Genomic DNA, 22,359 nt, shown 5'->3' with positions numbered 1-22,359 from the left:
TTTGTAGTGAAGGAAATCTGAATGGGTGCGAGATTTCCTCCAGAGGCGTTCGGCAGATCGGGTGCAGGAACGAAGGTAGCGGATGCAAGGAGTCAGCCAAGGCTGAGGAATAGTGGGACGGGAGGTGGATGGTGCGAGGGTGTCCAGAGCAGAGGAGAGAGTGGCATTGTAAGCGGAGACAGCCTTGTCGACAGACTCGGAGGACATGATGGAGGGGAGGAGATTAGAAATACTAGAGCATAAGGTGGGAGGGTCAATAGCCTGCAGATTCCTGGAGGTCGTGGTAATAGTTGAACGGGGCTGAGGGGGGGGGGGGGGGTGAAGAAGTGTGAAGGTGATCAGATGATGATCGGAGAGAGGAAGAGCTGAAGCGTTGAAGTTGGAGGGAGAGCCGGAAGAGGAGAGGACAAGGTCAAGACAATGGCCGTCTCGGTAAGTAGGGGTGGTGGAGCATAGTTGGAGGTTGAAGGAGGATATTAGAGTGAGGAACTGGGAAGCGTGAGGGTCGGATAGGTCATCAACTTGTATGTTAAAGTCTCCGAGAATGAGGGACGGAGATGAGGGTTCAAGAAAAACGGAAAGCCAGGCATCGAAGTCGGTGAGGAAGGAGGAGAGGGATTTATTAGGGGGGCAGTAAATGACTGCCACTCTGAGTGGCAATGGGTGGAATAGCCGGATGGAGTGTGCTTCAAAGGATGAGAAGCAGTGAGACTGTGGTAGGAGGAGGGGTTGGAAACTACAAGAGGGCGAGAGTAGTAGCCCGACGCCTCCACCGCGGCCAACTGGGCGGGGAATGTGGGAGAAGAGAGAGCCTCCATGGCAAAGGGCCGCGACTGAGGCAGAGTCGTCAGGGGAGAGCCAGGTTTCGGTTAGGGCGAGCAGTTGAAGGGAGCGAGAGATGAAGAGATCATGGGTGAGGGGCAGTTTGTTGCAGACTGAGTGGGCATTCCACAGGGCACATGAGAAGGGGAGAGAAGAGGGGGGAAGGAGGGGAATAGAGACGAGATTGGAGACCTCACGGAATCGTTTGCATGGATAGAAGGAGGCCAGGTGAGGGGGGCCTGGATTAGGATTAATGTCTCCCGCAGATAGCAAGAGGAGGAGTACGAGAGTGCGAAGGAGGGTGGGGGAGGTCGGGCGACGAAGGCGACGAAGACGGGATGCACTTAGTAGGAATGGTGATGGGTTAATGGCAGGAAGGAAGTGTTGAAGGTTGAGAGCTAGGAAGGAGGAGGGGACAAGAGAGGTGGTGAGGGATGGGGGTGAATAGGGTATTGCTGTAGCGAGCAAGACGGGAGGGGAATATGGGTGGGCTTAGAGAAAACACCTAAAAAAAAAAACATGGTAGAATGTTACTTTGCTTTAACATAATGAAAGTAGATGCATGTTTCAGATGGAATCTTTTTAATACAATGCTTGTAACAAGGTATGGAAACATTTTTGTTTATCTTTTTGTGTGGATTTTCAATTCCTTTTGTTTTATGTAAGTAGATGGAATTTTGCAGGTAAATACAGTAGATACTCAACATTTTTATTTTCTGTTTAGCTACTTTGCCAGGTATGTGGGAAAGAACAATAACAATAGGAAGTGCTGGAAAGACCTTCAGTGTAACCGGCTGGAAGGTAGGAGGAAAAGGACTTTGAAAAGTAAAAATAATTTGTTAGAATGACTTTGTGGCCTTTTATGTAGTATACAGTATTTTCATATAGCTGTTCTGAGTCCTAGGGATTTTCCAAGTACCCTGATTGGCTCTTGGAAGGAATGTCTCAGATATTGTTTGGTCTTTTGTTCAAAAGCATTTATCTGGATAACAGCAGTCACTGTGCAGGTAAGTACACCATCTGGGCGCTATACATGAAGTTTCTTTAGCAATTTACAGACAGTGCCACTGAAAAGTCTTATAAACTGTCCTGACACTATTCAGATAGTCAAAAACATAAAAGGGCTGGTATGCTTATTAAATTTAATATACCTCCCTTCGTGAATATAGCGATGCAAAGAGATGGGAAAATGTGGGATACAAATGCAACAAATAAATAAATAAATACACGAGCACTCCTTCCAGGACCCTGTGTCATACATAGGCTGCAACTCCAACCAGAAGGTGTCATCCTTATCAATTACCATACCTCACTCTTCTCCACCCTACCTCCTCAGGGGCTTTGACTGCTTCCTTTGTAGCATCCCCGGCCCCAGCTGATCTGGGAATTAAACCAGGGAACTTATGCATGCACACAGCAATTGACCCTGATGTTCCAAGCCAGACTCAGAGTTAGTTTTCAGAGATGGAAGGAACAGCTTAAATATGAGGTATTGGCTGGAGATTGCAGGAGTTTGAGTAGGAAGTGATAAATCTGAGAAGGGTGGATTTCATGGCTCAGGCCATTGTAGTGTGTGCTACAGTACAGTAGACCCTTGTTTCAGTTCTGTTTGTCAGAGCTGGTTGGGGTTGGGCATATAAGAGGCAGTGCACTGAGAGAAGGCAACTGCTGCTACTGTGGTGGCTTGCATGGTAGCACTGAGGAGTCCTTTTAAAGATCAAGGTAAGATATACACAGAAAGTAAGCACATATGAGTTTATCTTGTTGGGCAGACTGGATGGACCGTGCAGGTCTTTTTCTGCCATCATCTACTATGTTACTATGTTATATGCTTCCAGGCCTCAGAGTTGGTGGGTGGGAAAAGAATTAGACAAAAATTTGCTTTGTAACATTTCTTTCTTTTCTTTCTTAGCTCGGTTGGTCTATTGGTCCACAGCATCTCATAAAACACCTGCAAACTGTTCAGCACAATAGTGTTTATTCTTGTGCAACGCCATTACAAGTAGGTGCAAAGCTAAAGCTTTTTTTATATACTTGGTAGTTTAGAATGATAGTTAGCATTGTCTTTAGGGTTTACAAGTAAATTTACTGACATGTATTTGGGTGTAGCTCAAGGTGAGTTACATTCAGGTACACTAGGTATTTCCCTGTTCCCCTGGGGTCTTACAATCTAAGTTTGTACCTGAGGCAATGGAGGGTTAAGTGATTTGCCCAAGATCACAAGGAGCATCTGCAGGATATGTCATCAGCTCGTAACCTTGGGGTCATCTTCGACTCCTCCCTCTCCTTCTCTGCACATATTCAGCAGATTGCTAAAACCTGTCGTTTCTTTCTCTATAATATCACCAAAATTCGCCCTTTCCTTTCTGAGCACACTACCAGAACCCTCATTTACACTCTTATCACCTCTTGCTTAGACTATTGCAACTTGCTTTCCACAGGTCTCCCACTTAGCCATCTCTCTCCTCTTCAATCTGTTCAAAATTCTGCTGCACGACTAATATTCCGCCAGTGTCGTTATTCTCATATTAGCCCTCTCCTCAAGTCACTTCACTGGCTTCCTATCCGTTTCCGCATACAGTTCAAACTTCTCTTATTGACCTATAAGTGCATTCACGCTGCAGCTCCTCTATACCTCTCCACTCTCATCTCTCCCTACATTCCTCCCCGGGAACTCCGTTCACTGGGTAAATCTCTCTTATCTGCACCCTTCTCCTCCACCGCTAACTCCAGACTCTGTTCTTTTTATCTTGCTGCACCATATGCCTGGAATAGACTTCCTGAGCCGGTACGTCAAGCTCCATCTCTGGTCGTCTTCAAATCTAAGCTAAAAACTCACCTTTTTGATGCTGCTTTTAACTCCTAACCCTTATTCACTTGTTCAGAACCCTTATTTTATCACCATCACTTTAATATTCCCTTATCTCTTGTTTGTCCTGTTTGTCCTAATTAGACTGTAAGCTCTGTCCAGCAGGGACTGTCTCTTCATGTTCAATTGTACAGCGCTGCGTTCGTCTAGTAGCTCTATAGAAAAGATAAGTAGTAGTAGTAGTAGATTTGTTTTATTAAACATAATTTTTTGATTTTGTGTTAAAATGTATTCTTTGTTCAATTTTATGTTGATTTATATTTTAAAAGTATATCTTTTCTTTATCTTGTTATTTATAGGAAGCTCTGGCACAAGCTCTTTTGAAAGACTTCAAACGTATGGGTGACCCAGAGTGCTATTTTAACTCGCTGTCACAGGAATTGGAAGTCAAGCGTGATAGGATGGCTAAGTTACTCCAGGAAGTTGGACTGAAACCTCTCGTTCCTGAAGGAGGATATTTCATCATAGCTGATGTGTCTTCATTACGTTAGCAACATTTTTATGTACCATTTTTTTTTTACCCCTGTGCTTTCCTCCTGCTCCAAGAACTAGAACTAGGATCTGCTTCCATGAGCTTTCATTCACATCTACTTTATAATTTTTTGTCTTGTAATTTATAGCTGATCCCAAATTACTTTAGTACAGTTTCATTTTAGGCCATGTTCAGAGTCTCCTACTGGAACCTTGCAATCATGAGCCCTAAACCTGGTCAAGGGGTCATGGATTTGATATACCACCTTTCTGTAGAACAACCAAAGTGATTTACATTTTTATTATATGTAGATACTGCCTCTGTCCCTAGTGGACTTACACTCTAAGAAGAAGAATTGTGCTGAAAATCAAACTTGGGTCCCTCCACATAGCTGACCTGATTCTTGTGTATCTCAAATATCTACATTACTACTGAATCACTTATTCCCTATTGGTTTACTTAGCATCCTCACCAGACCAGTCCTGGACTTGTGGATGTCTGTCAATCAGCAGATGAATTGTGTACCTTCCTCTCTCTCAGCACAGTAGCACACTTTACTTGTCCCTTTCTTGGCTCCTCAGTTACTCAGGTCAAAATACAAAAGCTGCAAGATGCCAAGTGAGGCTTGGCCTACCTGACTGTAGCAGTGGCAATTCATACATAGATGGTGGAGGTATATGCCCTGGAGTGTTGCTGCTTCCTTCTGGGCTTCCTTAACCTGGCTGTGCCCCTAGCTTTTATACTTCCTAGTTCCTGCTTGTCTGGTTTACTGTTGTATGCTGTGAACAAAATTGTAAATTTTATGTTGAACTGTATCTGTTGTATACTGCCTTGGATGAATCTCTTCATAAAGGCAGTTAATAAATCCCAATGTTAATCAATAAAACTGTTAATGAATGCAGAAAGCAAAAGGAGTAGTATGGCAGCTTAAATCTTATTAAGAGTTAATCAAAATTAAAAGGTGATACAAGGTGCATATATCTAGACTTCAAAACCAGTTGCAAAAACAGCCCAACATGTTTCAGCATTCACAGCGCCTGCATCAGGGGCAAATGTTTAGCTATTGAACCGTCACATGTTCTTGCTGAAGTTCTGAAAAATAATGTTGGATCTGCAGTTTCGTAGTCATTTTAAACAGGGAAAAGAAATGAGCCTTTTTCTAGCCTTTAGTTGAACGAGTAGAAGTGAATCAATTTTTTACTCTTTCAAAAAGTACAAGAACCAGGGGACACTCAATGAAGTTAATGGAAATAATTTTAAAACAAATAGGAGGAAATATTTTTTTCACTCAACAAATAGTTAAGCTCTGGAACTCTTTGCTGGAAGATCTACGAACAGCAGTTGGAATATCTAGTTTTAAAAGAAGTTTAGACAATTTCCTGGAGGAAAAGTCCATTGTCTGCTATTGAGACAGACATGGGGAAGCCACTGCTTGCCCTGGGATTGGTAGCATAGAATGGTGCTACTATTTGGGATTTTGTCAGGTACTCGTGACCTGGCTTGGCCACTGTTCGGAAAACAGGATACGGGGCTAGCTGGACAACTGGTCTGACCCAGTATGGCTACTCTTATGGTCTTATGTTATGACCTGTATATATTACATTTACATTACAAATGCCATTTATAGGCTGCTGGTACCAAAAACTTATATTAGAGTGGCTTACAGTTCAAGAATAGGGCAAACCCTAGATCCACAAAAATTCAGGCAAACAACAAATACTCATAGTTGGATTAGCCACGGTTGGAAACAGGATGCTGGGCTGGATGGACCATTGGTTTGACCCAGTATGGCTGTTCTTATGTTTGATCATTGTAAAGACAGTCACAAAAGAGAGGGAAAACAGCATACAAGTACAACAAGGCAAACAAAAAAGAAGCAGAAACTGGGCCTTCAGGATTGAGAAAAAATGGAGTCCTTTAATATCACAAATACCCGACACGGGCCGTGTTTCGGCGTACAACCGCCTGCATCAGGGGTCAATAAACTCCTATCGGTCAACTTGCAAACTGTAGCGCAAGAGGTGAGTAAACCGATCGGGGTAAAACTCCCGTTGTTTGGACAGCTCGTCTCTATTCAGAAAAACGCCTTCAAACCTTTTGGCGGTTGTCAGGTTTGAAGGCGTTTTTCTGAATAGAGATGAGCTGTCCAAACAACAGGAGTTTTACCCCGATCGGTTTACTCACCTCTTGCGCTACAGTTTGCAAGTTGACCGATAGGAGTTTATTGACCCCTGATGCAGGCGGTTGTACGCCGAAACACGGCCCGTGTCGGGTATTTGTGATATTAAAGGACTCCATTTTTTCTCAATCCTGAAGGCCCAGTTTCTGCTTCTTTTTTGTTTGCCTGATCATTGTAAATAATCATATCTTTGAAGAAATAAAATTTTGCATATTATGCAAGCTCCTACCTACATGGAGAGGAGGTGACTTAAACCAATATCTCTTACAGGAAGAGCGACAACATATATTTTTGTTTAACACTCTGTACAACCTTTGGGGCTTGATTAAGTTTTGGATTTGTCTGTTTTTCTTTAATAAATGGGTGGGGGGATACTATGCCACTATAATTTTTATGGAGAATGTTATATGTACACAATGTTTTTAATATTTTCAGTGTTTTTCTGTTCCTGTTAGTGGTTCTTTCCACCTTGTTTTATCTATGATGAAACTTTTTAAAACATATTCAGTGTTTTGTTTTGTTTTGTTTTTTACATTTATTTTAGTTCAATGACTGTTTTTTTAAATTGTATTTATAGGTGGATGTTTTATTATCTGACTCACTAATGTAACATTGGCCCCTGATGCAGGCACTGTGGACGTCGAAGCATATTGGACTGTTTTTACAGCTTGTTTTGAAGTCTAGAAAGATGCACCTGGAACTGCCTTTTTATTTTGATTGACTCTAATTAAAACTTCATTTGAGACTTTTAAGCTGCCATACTGCTCCTTTTGTTCTCTGCAGGTAAATACCTTATATTCACCTGAGTAAAGCCCAAAGCAAAGAATTCATTTAGTCTCTCTGGTATAGCCTTGTCTTCTCTGAGTGCCCCTTTTAGTTCTTGGTCATCTAACAATCCTGGTGAATTCCTTGAAGGCTTTCTGCATCTAATGCACCTGAAAAAGTTTTCTTTATGAGTTTTTGCCTCTATGGCAAGATTCTTTTCAAATTCTCGTTTAGCCTTCCTTATCAATGCTTTGCATCTAACTTGCCAGTGCTTATGTTGTTTCCTGTTTTCTTCATTTGGATCATTTTCAAAAGATATTCATTTGGCTCTAATAGTCTCTTTCACCATATCTTTTAACCATGCTAGCTGTCATTTGGCCATCTTTACACCTTTTTTAATACAAGGAATATGTCTGATCTGGGTTTCCAAGTGTTATGACCCGGTAGAAGTGAGCCCCTGTGCCCCGACTGAGCACGGCAGAGATGGATTGACGCCGCTCTTGGTCAGGCAGCCAGACACCCCCTAGCTTCACCTGGGAAGTGACAACCATTCACCAAGAGTTGAGCTCCCAGCTGCAGGTGGCCACCAGGACTTCTGGAACTGGGGGTTGCACAGCCGCTGACCAGGCTGATGGGCAAGCAGACACAGTCCAATAGCCAAGTAATTCGTAGGTCAAAGAATAGTCAAACCAATCCAAGGTCTAGGCAGGCAGCAAACAATCGCGGTCAGGAAAACAAGCCGAGGTCTGGTACACAGGAATACAGGAACTGAGGAAAGCCAGTGAACAGAACTCTGGCGTGGACCTCTGAGACAATTGAGGCCGAAGCAATGAAGGACTGAAGGCAGGGCCTTAAGTATTGGGGGAATTAGGCTCAAGCATGTGCAGCTGATTCAAGATGGCTGCTCCCATCAGCAGAGGTGCCTACATCCAAATATGGGCTTCCTTCCTGACCTCGTTACTCCAAGATGGCTTCCCAGGACCTGATCTATCCAAGATGGCTGCGGCCATTGATCCAACCCAGATGACGGTTGCCAGAAATAGGAAACAGAAACAGACCCTCCTTCCTTCCTGAAGCTAACCAACACCAAGATGGCCGGCTATCTTCGCCGGGCCACGACTCGCCGGCGAATTGGCCATGCAGGCCTAGCACCAGGTGAGGGACGTAACAGTATCCCCCCCTGACGCCTCCCCCTTCTCCCCGGCCCGGGTTGAGTAGGATGAAGAGAATGGAACTCACGGACCAGGTCTGGAGCATGGACGTTGGTTGCTGGCTCCCAGGAGTTGTCTTCTGGGCCAAAATGTTTCCAGGACAGTAGGTAGAACAGCCTTCCTCCACGCAGCTTCGCGTCCAGGATGCGATCCACCTCGTTCTCGGGATCTGGATCACTCTACTACTACTACTACTACTATTTAGCATTTCTATAGCGCTACAAGGCATACGCAGCGCTGTACAAACATAGAAGAAAGACAGTCCCTGCTCAAAGAGCTTACAATCTAATAGACAAAAAATAAATAAAGTAAGCAAATCAGGCACAACCACCTTCTTGGGTTCAGGATGCCACTTGGACCTGCGGAAAGGCTTCAAGAGAGACACATGGAAAGCATTGTGCACCCGGAGTTGACTGGGTAGGTGCAATAGTCTCAGGTACCAGGTGCTTAGTCACACCTTCTCTCCCGGCAGGAACGTGGGCGCCGCTTGTCTCCTGCGATCGTAGGTCTCCTTGGCCTTGACCGCTGCCCAGCGCAACTGCTCCTGCACCTTCTTCCAGGCCTCCTGAAATGAACGGACCATGGGCTATACCTGCGGTGGGACCTCTGCGGGGGAAATAGGCAAAGGTAGACATGGATGGCGTCCATAGATGGTGCTGAACGGTGTAGTCCGGGAGGCTGAATGCAGGCTGTTGTTATAGGCGAACTCAGTCCAGGGTAGTAGAGTGGACCAGTCATCCTGGCACTGATTGGAGTAGGCCCAGAGGAACGCCTTCACCATCTGGTTGACCCGCTCCACCATTCCATTAGTCTGAGGGTGGTACGCTGTTGAGAAAAGAGTGGTTACCCCAAAGGCTGAACACAACGCTCGCCAAAAGCGGGAGGTGAACTGTGAGCCGTGGTCACTAATGATCCTTTGGGGTAATCCATGGAGCCTGAAGATGTGGGTTATGAAGCTGGTGGCAAAGCCGGCAGCAGTGGGTAAGGCCCTCATTGGAACAAAGTGAGCCATCTTGGAGAACCGGTCTATCACTACCCAAATGACAGTGTTGCCCTGGGAGGCTGGTAGATCAGTGATATAATCCATGGACAGGTCCTCCCAGTGACCTTGTGGTACTGGCATGGGCAGCATCAAGCCCCACTGCCGCTGACGGGAACTCTTAGTTTGGGCGCACACCGGACAGGTGGACACATACTGCAGCACATCCTGTGCCATCCGAGGCCACCAGTACGACCGGGCGATCAGCTGGAGGGTCTTGTGGAACCCGAAGTGTCCGGCGAATTCGGAAGCGTGCCCCCAGCATAGCACCTTCCTACGGAGACTCACTGGTACTGCCTTCTGGCAAGCGGCGCCAGCTCCAGATATGGAGGGAATACAGGCCGGGTTCAGCATGGGGTAGGACTCCTCCTGGTCCCCGGGAGCCTCAAAGCTGCGGGACAGGGCATCTGCCTGGACGTTCTTCTCCCCCGGCCTGAAAATCAGGCGGAAGTCGAATCTAGCAAAAAAACAGAGACCACTGGGCCTGGCGAGGATTCAGTCTGGTGGCATTTTGGAGGTATAGCAGGTTCTTGTGGTCGGTGATCACCGTCACTGGATGCGCTGCCCCCTCCAGTAAGTAGCGCCATTCTTCAAAAGCTAACTTGAGTGCCAGAAGCTCCCAATCCCCCACCGTATAGTTCCGTTCCGCGGGGGTGAACTTGCGGGAGAAGAAAAAACAGGGGTGCTTCTTCCCGGCAGCAGACGTCTGAGAGAGCATGGCCCCTACTCCCAGGGCTGAGGCGTCCACCTCCACCACGAAAGGCTGGGTAGGATCCGGACTGCGGAGGACTGGTGCAGGAAGGAACGCCTTCTTTAGGGTTGTAAATGCAGCAACCGCCTCCAGGGTCCAGTTCTTGACATCAGTGCCCTTCCTTGTGAGGGCCGTTAGTGGAGCCGTGATGAGGGAGTAGTCCTGGATAAACTGGCGGTAGTAGTTGGCAAACCCTAGGAACCTCTGCAAGGCCCGCAGACCCTGGAGAGCCGGCCAGTCACAAATAGCAGTCACTCTCCCGGGGTCCATTTGCAGTCCGGTGGAAGAGACAATATACCACAGGAAAGGCAGACTCTGTTGGTGGAATGAGTACTTTTCCAATTTGGCATACAGCTGATGTTCCTGGAGGCGCTGAAGTACCGTGCGGACGTGGGAAACATGCTGGGGCAGCGAGGAAGAGAAGATCAGAATGTCGTCTAGGTACACGATCACCGAAGTGTAGAGCAGATCCTGGAAAATGAAGTTGACAAAATTCTGAAACACCGCAGGGGCATTGCAGAGGCCAAACGGCATTACCCGGTATTCAAACTGTCCCTCATGTGTGTTGAAAGCCGTCTTCCGGTCATCTCCCGGATCCGCACCAGGTTGTAGGCTCCGCGCAAATCCAGCTTGGTGAAAATCTTGGCCCCCTGCAGACGGTCAAACAACTCCGGGATAAATGGAAGCGGGTACCGGTTCTTCACAGTGAACTTGTTCAATCCCCGGTAGTCAATGCAGGGACGGAGAGACCTGTCTTTCTTAGATACAAAGAAGAACCCGGCTCCTGCTGGCGACGTAGAAGCTCTGATAAACCCCTTGAGGAGATTCTCTCGGATATACTCCCTCATAGCACGGGACTCCTCACGGGATAGGGTGTAAAGACGCCCCTGGGGAGGATCGGTTCTTGGCAGGAGGTCTATGGCACAGTTGAATGACCGATGCGGAGGCAACGTGTCAGCCACCCGGGCACTGAATACATCGCAAAAGTCCTGATAGTCCCTAGGCAGCCCAGGCAGCTCCTTCGGCGGGGTCTGAAGCTGAGCAGAGCGACAGGGGAGGCTTGACTTGCTGTAGGCATTGCTTGACACACCGGGCGCCCCATTTTCTGATCTCACTGGTGGACCAGTCGATCACTGGAGCGTGTAGACGGAGCCAGGGCAGTCCAAGAATCACCAGATAAATGGCTCGGGTGAGGACCAGGAACTGAATATCTTCCTGATGTAGTGCCCCTACCTGCAAACGCAGAGGCACGGTGATCCGGGTGATGGTCCGGGGAAGACTCTTCCCCCTGGATGGACGTCACTCAGAGCTCCGGTTGGCAGGGTACCGTGGAGCCACCCAGCTGGGACAGGAACTCAGCATCGATAAAATTCCCTCCGGCCCTGGAGTCCAGTAAGGCCTGAGCATGAACCTGGCCTCCTTCACCTTGAAGTAGTACAGGAACAGAGAGCAACTGGTCGGGAAGAGCAGACAACCGGCCCAGAGCCACCCCTTTCATAAGGCTCGGGCCCGAGAGTTTCCCGACTTCCCAGACTTGTTTGGGCAGGTACGCGTGAAATGGCCGTCCTGCCCACAATACAGACATAGCTGATTCTGGAGACGGTGGACCCTCTCCTTCTTGGACAGACGAACCCTCCTCATGGGACCCAGGCGCTTCTGGATGACGAGACGGACCTCTGGATCTGTGCACTGACCGCGACATGCCCCTTTCCAGGGCTCGCTCCTGGTACCGAATGTCAATCCTTGTGCAGAGAGCAATAAGGCCGTCCAAAGTATCTGGAATCTCTCGGCCAGCCAGCTCATCCTTGATTCGCTCGTCCAGTCCTTGCCAGAAGATGGCCGTCAATGCCTCCTGGTCCCACCGGAGCGCTGCGGCCAGCGAGCGAAACCGGATGGCATATGCCCCGACTGACCCGGAGCCCTGCTGAATACGCAGCAGTTCTCCCGAGGCAGAAGATGGTCGGCCAGGTACGTCGAACACCATCCTGAACTATCGTAAGAACTCCTCCAGGTTAATCAGTATCGGACTCCGCTGTTCCCACAACGGAGACACCTAAGCCAATGCGGCCCCGGACAGCAGGGACATATTATAAGTTACTTTAATTCTGTCAGATGGAAAAGCCTCCAGCTGTAATTCAAACAAGATCTGACATTGATTAAGGAACCCCCTGCAGGCTGCCGGGGTCCAACAAAACGCGGTGGCTCCGGGAGACGCAGATGTGCGGTGGAAGCCTCCGCTCTAGATCCTGGCGGACCCGTAGCGGCCTGCTGCTGGGCTGCTGGAAGTTGCAGATGTTCTGCAGCACACAGGACAATCGTGCTATTTGTGCTTACTGCTCCTGTACCGCTTGAGCCAGCTTAGGAAGCTCGGAACCGTCTGGCGAGCTCATGGCTTCGGCCTACTGTTATGACCCAATAGAAGTGAGCCGCTGTGCCCCGACTGAGCACGGCAGAGATGGAATGATGCTGCACTCGGTCAGGCAGCCAGACAACCCCTAGCTTCACCTGGGAAGCGACCACCGTTCACCAAGAGTTGAGCTTCCAGTTGCAGGTGGCCACCAGGACTTCTGGAACCGGCGGGGTTGCACAGCCGCTGACCAGGCTGACGGGCAAGCAGACACAGTCCAGTAGCCAAGTAATCCGAAGGGCAAAGAATAGTCAAACCAGTCCAAGGTCTAGGCAGGCAGCAAACAATCGCGGTCAGGAAAACAAGCCGAGGTCTGGTACACAGGAATACAGGAACTGAGGAAAGCCAGTGAACAGAACTCCGGCGTGGACCTCTGAGACAATTGAGGCTGAAGCAACGAAGGACTGAAGGCAGGGCCTTAAGTAGTGGAGGAATTAGGCTCAAGCATGTGCAGCTGATTCAAGATGGCTGCCCCCATCAGCAGAGGTGCCTACGTCCAAATATGGGCTTCCTTCCTGACCTTGTTGCTCCAAGGTGGCTTCCCAGGACCTGATCTATCCAAGATGGCTGCGGCCATTGATCCAACCCAGATGACGGTTGCCAGAAATAGGAAACAGAAACAGACCCTCCTTCCTTCCTGAAGCTAACCAACACCAAGATGGCCGGCTATCTTTGCCGGGCCATGACTCGCCGGCGAATTGGCCGCACAGGCCTGGCATCAGGTGAGGGACGTAACACCAAGGTAGCGTTTTTATGCAAAGTCCCTGTCTGTTTTAAAATCCTAACTTTTGCTGCTGCAACTTTTAGCGCTTTTTTTTGTAACCATTTTATTCACTTTATCATAGTTGCCCTTTCAAAAGTTAAATGCTACCGCTGTAGATTTTCTTAGTTTCGTCACTCCATTTATTAACTGAAATGGATCATGTCATCCCTATTGCCCAGCAGACCCAATACTTTTACTTCTTGTACCAAGTCTCTTTCCACTAAGGACTAGATCTAAAATAGAGCCCCCCTCTTTTTGGTTTCAGAACCAATTGCTCCATGAAGCAGTCATTTTTCATGTAGGAACTTTACCTCCCTAATTCACTAACACCCCTTTTATAAAGCTGTGTGGTAAAGCCGACACAGCCCATTCAGTTTTGTTAAGGTATTGGAGATATGCTCTGCATATGATAGGTGGGGTTTTATTTTACAGGTTTTATATTTCAGGATGTGTGGTAGACGAGAGAGTTTCAGTTACTGTTACTGAGTTGACACCAGAATTGGATTTTTTTTTGTAAGTTTTATGGGGAAATGGCCTAGTTCTGTACTGTAACCATGGTTGGTGAAGGGGAGGATGGATTCTGTGGATGCCAAGCATAAGTTTATATTTTACACCATGATGGACATGTGAACATTGTCCATCAGGTATGTCCTAATGGGGGAAAAAAGGTTGAGAACTACTGGCCTATAAAATGTGTCTCTAAGACACTGATAAAACCGTACAGAACTGCTTGCCTAAATGCATAGTCAGCTTCTCCCTCAATATATCTGTGCTGCCTAAAAATCCAAAACTAAATGAGAAAAAGATAACACTCAACTAGGATTCCCCATTTGTGTGACTGATTCATCATGATAATTTATGGAGAAAGCAAAATAGCTTACCTGTGTAAGAGTGTGTGTGTGTGTGTGTGGGGGGGGGGGGGTTCTCCATAGATAACATGATAAATCTGATTCATATCCATCCATCTTCTCAGGTAGTTGATGCTAAACTCTGCGTTAGACAGAGAGTTATTGTCAGCACCACATTCAGCTAGACATTAGAGGCGATATCCCTTTGCTTTAATCCTATATGCTGTATATTCTGTATGGTATATGTTCCGCTCCCCCTTTTCCTATAGGAGTTCATCATGAAATAGTCTTAACAAAAAAAAAAAAAAAGTAAGTTGTGCAATCTTCTGGTGAAATTGCCATTTCTTATTGATAAAACACCAATTTCATTCAGTGTACATTAAGTCTTCATTCAGGCTGCCAACTATTTCCAGACAAAGTGAGTGCCCAAAACTTAATTATAACTTTTGTTATTGCTAATGAAGTCCACAACAAAATATAACATTTTAGCATTGGCCCCTCACCTGGAAAGTCCTATGTAAGTCATGCACTACAAATAATTTATACATGCATTTGTTCTTTTAGATGTGGATCTGTCTGATATGAAAGAGAATGAACCTTATGATTACAAATTTGTGAAATGGATGATTAAAACAAAGGTAAGATTTGTGTATTTGCAGGAAAATACTTTTTGACAGTTCATGAAGGCCCATTGGGTGGAGGAAATTGAAGAGTCATGGGATAAGAGGTAGTGTTCTATTGTGGATGAAAAACTGGTTAAAAGATAGAAAACAGTGAGTAGGATTAAGTGGTTAATATTCTCAACGGAGAAGGGTAGATAGTGGGGTTCCACAGGGGTCTGTGCTGGGATGGCTGCTTTTTAACATTTATAAATGATCTAGAGATGGGAGTAACTAGTGATGTAATTACATTTCTCCGAGGACAAGCAGGCTGCTTGTTCTCACTGATGGGTGACGTCCACGGCAGCCCCCTCCAATCGGAAACTTCACTAGCAAAGGCCTTTGCTAGCCCTCGCGCACTGATGCGCATCGCGCATGCGCGGCCGTCTTCCCGCCCGAACCGGCTCGTGTTCGTCAGTCTTCTTTTGTCCGCGCTCGGGACGGTCGTGTTTTGCCGCCGTTTTGTGCCCCTCAAGTTGACCTCGCGCGTCTTCGCGATTTTCGCTAAAAAAAAAAAAAAAAAGAGGAGACCTTTCCGGTCTTTACCCCTTTCCCGTGTTTCCAGCTTTTTCCCCGCGTAAGTTTCCTTTCGCTTTCGGGACCGGCCTATTTGGCCTCGATACGGGTTTTTTCTCCCTTCTTTTTGGTGCCTTTCGTCATCATCGCAAATTTTGATTTCGCCAGCGTGATTTTTCCGCCCATGTCATCAAAGTCTTCCAGCGGCTTCAAGAAGTGCACCCAGTGCGCCCGGGTAATCTCGCTCACTGATCTGGCAGGCGTAAACAACAGTCTTGCCGACAGGTTGAGCAGGATTATGCAACCTCACGAGTGGTCGCTCAGCTCCAGAATAGTGCGCCGGATCTTCCAGGTGTGGGGCACCCCCTTGGTAGATCTCTTTGCATCTCGAGCCAACCACAAGGTCCCTCAATTCTGTTCTAGACTTCAGGCCCACGGCCGACTGGCATCGGATGCCTTCCTCCTGGATTGGGGGGAAGGCCTGCTGTATGCTTATCCTCCCATACCTCTGGTGGGGAAGACTTTGTTGAAACTCAAGCAAGACCGAGGCACCATGATTCTGATTGCTCCTTTTTGGCCGCGTCAGATCTGGTTCCCTCTTCTTCTGGAGTTGTCCTCCGAAGAACCGTGGAGATTGGAGTGTTTTCCGACCCTCATCACCCAGAACGAAGGAGCGCTTCTGCATCCCAACCTCCAGTCTCTGGCTCTAACGGCCTGGATGTTGAGAGCGTAGACTTTGCCTCTTTGGGTCTGTCGGAGGGTGTCTCCCGTGTCTTGCTTGCTTCCAGAAAAGATTCCACTAAGAGGAGTTACTTCTTTTTATGGAGGAGGTTTGCCGTCTGGTGTGACAGCAAGGCCTTAGATCCTCGCTCCTGTCCTACACAGACCCTGCTTGAATACCTTCTGCACTTGTCTGAGTCTGGTCTCAAGACCAACTCTGTAAGGGTTCACTTTAGCGCAATCAGTGCATACCATTACCGTGTGGAAGGTAAGCCGATCTCAGGACAGCCTTTAGTTGTTCGCTTCATGAGAGGTTTGCTTTTGTCAAAGCCCCCCGTCGAACCTCCTACAATGTCATGGGATCTCAATGTCATTCTCACCCAGCTGATGAAACCTCCTTTTGAGCCACTGAACTCCTGCCATCTGAAGTACTTGACCTGGAAGGTCATTTTCTTGGTGGCAGTAACTTCAGCTCGTAGAGTCAGTGAGCTTCAGGCCCTGGTGGCCCAGGCCCCTTACACCAGATTTCATCATAATAGAATAGTCCTCCACACTCACCCTAAGTTCTTGCCGAAGGTAGTGTCGGAGTTCCATCTGAACCAGTCAATTGTCTTGCCAACATTCTTTCCCTGTCCGCATTCCTGCCCTGCTGAACGTCAGCTGCACACATTGGACTGCAAAAGAGCATTGGCCTTCTATCTGGAGCGGACACAGCCCAACAGACAGTCCGCCCAATTGTTTGTTTCTTTTGATCCCAACAGGAGGGGAGTGGCTGTGTGGAAACGCACCATTTCCAATTGACTAGCAGATTGCATTTCCTTCACTTACGCCCAGGCTGGGCTGGCTCTTGAGGGTCATGTCACGGCTCATAGTGTTAGAGCCATGGCAGCGTCAGTGGCCCACTTGAAGTCAGCCACTATTGAAGAGATTTGCAGGGCTGCGACGTGGTCATCTGTCCACACATTCACATCTCATTACTGCCTGCAGCAGGATACCCGACGCGACAGTCGGTTCGGACAGTCAGTGCTTCAGAATCTGTTCGGGGTTTAGAATCCAACTCCACCCCCCTATGCCCATGTTTATTCTGTTCCAGGCTACACTCTCAGTTAGTTGGATAAGTTGTTAGGTCAATCTCAGTTATGTCCTCGCCGTTGCGAGGCCCAATTGACCATGTTTGTTGTTTTGAGTGAGCCTGGGGGCTAGGGATACCCCATCAGTGAGAACAAGCAGCCTGCTTGTCCTCGGAGAAAGCGAATGCTACATACCTGTAGAAGGTATTCTCCGAGGACAGCAGGCTGATTGTTCTCACAAACCTGCCCGCCTCCCCTTTGGAATTGTGTCTTCCCTTGTCTTTGTCTTGCTACATATGGGACTGACGAACACGAGCCGGTTCGGGCGGGAAGACGGCCGCGCATGCGCGGTGCGCATCGGCGCGCGAAGGCTAGCAAAGGCCTTTGCTAGTGAAGTTTCCGATTGGAGGGTGCTGCCGTGGACGTCACCCATCAGTGAGAACAATCAGCCTGCTGTCCTCGGAGAATACCTTCTACAGGTATGTAGCAATCGCTTTGCTGATAACACAAAGTTATTCAGAGTTGTTAAATCGCAAGAGGATTGTGGAAAATTATAAGAGGACCTTACTAGACTGGGAGACTGGGCATCCAAATGGCAGATGACGTTTAATGTGAACAAGTGCAATGTGATGCATGTGGGAAAGAGGAACCCGAACTTTAGTTACGTGATGCAAGGTTCCACATTAGGAAAGGGATCTAGGTGTTAGCGTTGACGATACATTGAAACCCTCTGCTGATTGTGCGGCGGCAGCTAAGAAAGCAAATAGAATGTTAGGCATTATTAGGAAAAGAATGAAAGACAAAAATGAGGACGTTATAATGCCTTTGTATCGCTCCATGGTGCAACCGCACCTCGAATACTGTGTGCAATTCTGGTCACCGCATCTCAAAAAAGATATAGTGGAATTAGAAAAGGTAAAGAGAAGGGTGACAAAAATGACAAAGGGGATGGGACAACTTCCCTACATGGAAAGGCTAAAGCGGCTAGGGTCTTCAGATTGGAGAAAAGACGGTTCCGGGGAGATATGATAGAGGTCTATAAAGAGTGGAGTGGAATGGGTAGATGTGAATCGCTTGTTTACTCTTTACAAAAATACTAGTACTAGGGGGCACGCAATGACGCTACAAAGCAGTACATTTAAAACAAATCGGAGAAAATATTTCTTCACTCAACGTGTAATTAAACTCTGGAATTTGTTGCCAGAGAATGTGGTAAAAGCAGTTAGCGGGGTTTAAAAAAGGTTTGGATAGCTTCCTAAAAGAAACATCCATAAGCGATTATTCATTTCTTATATATAGGATAAGCAGCATAAAATGTATTGTTCTGTTTTGGGATCTTGCCAGGTACTTGAAACCTGGCTTGGCCACTGTTAGAAACAGGATACTGGGCTTGATGGACCTTCGGTCTGTCTCAGTGTGGCAATTCTTGTTATGTTCTTGTGTTGAAATGAAACTGGTATATCGTAAGTGGGCAATTTTCAAAGGAATTTCTGCTGGTAAAGTGTGGTTGCTGTAGATAATAGAGGGTGGTGGTAAATGGAACTCACTTGGAGGAGAAAATGGCGATTAGTAGAATGTCTCAGGAATCAGTCCTGGGGTCAGCACAGTGTTTTAAAAGGAAAAGTTTTGATAACATGAATATCTGCAACATAGGGAACACATTTGAGCAACAAAGCAGAAGAGAAGTGACCCTTTAAAAAACTTGAGGAGTGATCAGTTGCTTGGCACTTAAGATTCAATGCGAAAAAAATTCAGTCATGCAGAAATGCTAAGCAGCTGTGATGGAGGGGAAGAGACTGATATGCCCTGATGAGGAGAGTTTACAATAATGATCTCCATGTGGCAAAACAGTGTCAAGGCAGTAACTAGAGCTAAAGGGATGCACGGAAAGAGGGATAATAATAATAAAGGCGCTGATAATACCTTTGTATAAATTATTGGTGAGACTTCACTTAGAACAGAAGTATCCAAACTCGGCCCTCGCCAGGTCAGATTTTCAGGATTTCCACAATGAATATGCATGAGATCTATTTGTATACAGTGAAAACAGTGCATGCAAAGAGATCTCGTGCGTATTCATTGGAAAAATCTTGAAAACCTGACTGGATTGTGGTCCTCGAGAACCAAGGGTGGACACCCCTGACTTAGAATATTGTGCTCGGTTCTGGAGTCAACAAATATGGATTCTAAAATAACCTCTTTTGTCTTCCATAATTTAGCATACTTTTTAGTTACAGTCTCTGATTGAATATGCTTACATTCCATCTCATCCCACAGACCAATCTAGAGACTTGCGGGTTATGCCCATCTTCCAGCAGGTGGAAATAGTCAGACTTCTGACAGTATATGAATTCTGCATAATGCTGATCCTCAAGCTTTTTAAAAAGCCTTTACATCTCTGACATTTTATAGGACTTCTGTTTCCTTAGGAGCCGCTGCTGTTGGACCCTGGCCCGAGAATGAATCAGAAGGTGAAAGGTCAGGGGCATCCATTAGACTCTCCACTAGCTGTTCTATGTTTTGGGTGTTCTTGACCCTATTTGCATCATTTCCTACTTTTTTACTGGTGGTTATCATGATAAGTAAATTTCCCAACTGCTCCACAGCTACAAAACTTTCAGTACTGGATTATTCTGGAAATCCCTTACATGATCTATCAGATTCTGTGTCTGTCAAAACAGTGCATACAGTCATCAGCAAGGAACAGGGTACATCACCTCCAGTGCTCTACCAGCAATACTTTACCTGCTGCTGGTCATCTGCCCCACCACATCCCACCCTGCACTACAACAGCCTTCTTTGGTCCTCTGAAATGGGAGCAGACAAGTATTTCTCAAATTTTCATTGGGAGCTGCATCTGGCAGTTATCTCTGCTTAAATAAAGCACTCTAGGTTCGGTAGAGGACTACAGATGGGGACCATCCTCTCTACCAGTGCTTCAGTCTCTGGATAGCATCAACCTTCCCTCTTTTGCTTCTATCACAATTTCCACACCTACCTTATCCAAGCATTGTGAACTCTGTGATGCAGAACTGTTTGTCTTATGTGTGTCCATACAGCACTGCATTTGCTTGGTAGAAACGGTAAGCAGTAGTAAGCAGAGGCATGCAGATAATTATCTGTCTGCCATGGATGCACTCTTTGGGTTCCTTTTCTCTTGGTTTGCAGGCTGTGTGGATCCATACAACCTAATAGGGTTTTTAAACTCAGTTTTTTTTTTTTTGCTGCCTGCGCCTCTTTGTCTTGTTCTGTTTGGGTTCTTTTTCTTCCTCATTATGCTCTCTGGATAGCGAGTCACACCCAGAGAGTTCCAAAAGATAAGTTAGTTTTCTGTGAAAGTATTTTGTTCTATCCTAGCAGCTGCTACTGCCTCTGTCTCAAGAGCCCTTTCTCAGCTTATGATGCTTTTTGTATTTTTCTCTTTTTTTTTTTAACAAATATTTCACTTCAGCATAGTAATTTACTAAGCTGTGTTAGGTGTTCAACTTGGAATAATCACACATGAACAGTGAACCACTGCATTAACACTTATGTGCCTGTTTAGACTACTGGCCAGAAGGTGCCTCCAAGGAGAAAGAGGTCTCATCATTAAATAAGCTTAGTGCATTAAAAGCACTATTAACTATTTAATGTTGCAATTAGGGCACACTAACACAGGCTTATTTTCGAAAGAGAAGGGCGCCCATCTTTCAACACAAATCGCAAGATGGGCGTCCTCAACTGCTTTCCTTCGCGGGGATGACCAAAGTTTACGGGGGCGTGTCAGAGGCATAGCGAAGGCAGGACTGGGGCGTACCTAATACATGGGCGTCCTTGACCGATAATGGAAAAAAGAAGGGTGTCCCTGACGAACACTTGGACGACTTTACCTGGTCCTTTATTTCTTACGACCAAGCCACAAAAATGTGCCCTAAATGACTGGAGGGAATCGGGGATGACCTCCCCTTACTCCCCCAGCGGTCACTAACCCCCTCCCACCCTCAAAAAAATTTTTTTTAATATTTTTTCCAGACTCTATGCCAGCCTCAAATGTCATACCCAGCTCCATGACAGCAGAATGCAGTTCCCTGGAGCAGTTTTAGCGGGTGCAGTGTACTTCAGGCAGGCGGACCCAGGTCCATCCCCCCCCCCCTCCTACCTGTTACACTTGTGGTGGTAAATGTGAGCTCTTCAAAACCCACCAGAAACCCACTGTACCCACATGTAGGTGCCCCCCTTACCCCTTAGGGCTATGGTAGTGTTGTACAGTTGTGGGGAGTGGGTTTTGGGGGGCTCAGCACACAAGGTAAGGGAGCTATGCACCTGGGAGCAATTTCTGAAGTCCACTGCAGTGCCCCGTAGGGTGGCCGGTTGGTGTCCTGGCATGTCAGGGGGACCAGTGCACTACAAATGCTGGCTCCTCCCATGACCAAAGGGCTTGGATTTGGTCGTTTCTGAGATGGGTGTCCTCAGTTTCCATTATCGCCGAAAATCGGGGACGACCATCTCTAAGGTCGACCTAAATTTCGCGATTTGGGCGTCCCCGACCGTATTATCGAAATGAAAGATGGACACCCATCTTATTTTGATAATACGGGTTTCTCCACCCCTTCGCCGGGACGTCCTGCGAGGATGTCCTCAGGAAAACTTAGGCGCCCCTTTCGATTATGCCCCTCTTAGTGTGCCCTAATTACAGCATTAAATAGTTAATTCAGAAATAATCATTGAGGGACATAGAATAGACAAAGGACTATGCCTTGTAGTTAATTGTGTGCCACAGCTGAATTGTTAGCCACAGCTGAAAGGACTAGAATGATGACCCTGTTATATACAGAAAGATGCCATCTCTCCTGCTCCTATTCCTTTTATCTGTCACATTCTGAACCTCTCACTTTCCACTGCGACTGTCCCTGCTGCCTTTAAACATGTTGTGGTCACACCTCTCCTTAAGAAGCCTTCACTCGACCCTACTTGTCCCTCTAATTACCGACCCATCTCCCTCCTTCCCTTTCTCTCCAAATTACTTGAGCGTGCTGTTCACCGCCACTGCCTTGATTTTCTCTCCTCACATGCTATTCTTGACCCACTACAATCTGGTTTTCGCCCTCTCCACTCAACCGAAACTGCGCTTACTAAAGTCTTCAATGACCTGTTACTGGCTAAATCCAGAGGTCAATATTCCATCCTCATTCTTCTTGATCTTTCCGCTGCTTTTGACACTGTCGATCACAGCATACTTCTCGATACCCTGTCCTCACTTGGATTCCAGGGCTCTGTCCTTTGGTTCTC

The 22,359-nt window shown here is 46.8% G+C and overlaps 1 protein-coding gene across 15 annotated transcripts in view; it reads left to right on the top strand.

Annotated features, from left to right (window-relative positions):
* The window catches only part of KYAT3 (kynurenine aminotransferase 3), a 133,550-nt gene that overhangs the window by 96,105 nt on the left and 15,086 nt on the right, over positions 1 to 22,359 (top strand). For all 15 annotated transcript variants that reach the window (XM_030206117.1, XM_030206116.1, XM_030206123.1 and 12 more), the window contains 4 exons: positions 1,547 to 1,623; positions 2,735 to 2,824; positions 3,991 to 4,177; positions 14,691 to 14,764. In XM_030206117.1, coding sequence (XP_030061977.1) covers positions 1,547 to 1,623; positions 2,735 to 2,824; positions 3,991 to 4,177; positions 14,691 to 14,764 — 428 coding nt within the window. The remainder of the gene's footprint in view (positions 1 to 1,546; positions 1,624 to 2,734; positions 2,825 to 3,990; positions 4,178 to 14,690; positions 14,765 to 22,359) is intronic.

The sequence above is a fragment of the Microcaecilia unicolor genome, chromosome 6 (genome assembly GCF_901765095.1).
Source record: "Microcaecilia unicolor chromosome 6, aMicUni1.1, whole genome shotgun sequence".
NCBI lineage: Eukaryota > Metazoa > Chordata > Amphibia > Gymnophiona > Siphonopidae > Microcaecilia > Microcaecilia unicolor.
Note: the sequence above shows the minus strand (reverse complement) of the source record. Positions and strands in the feature narration are given on the sequence as shown.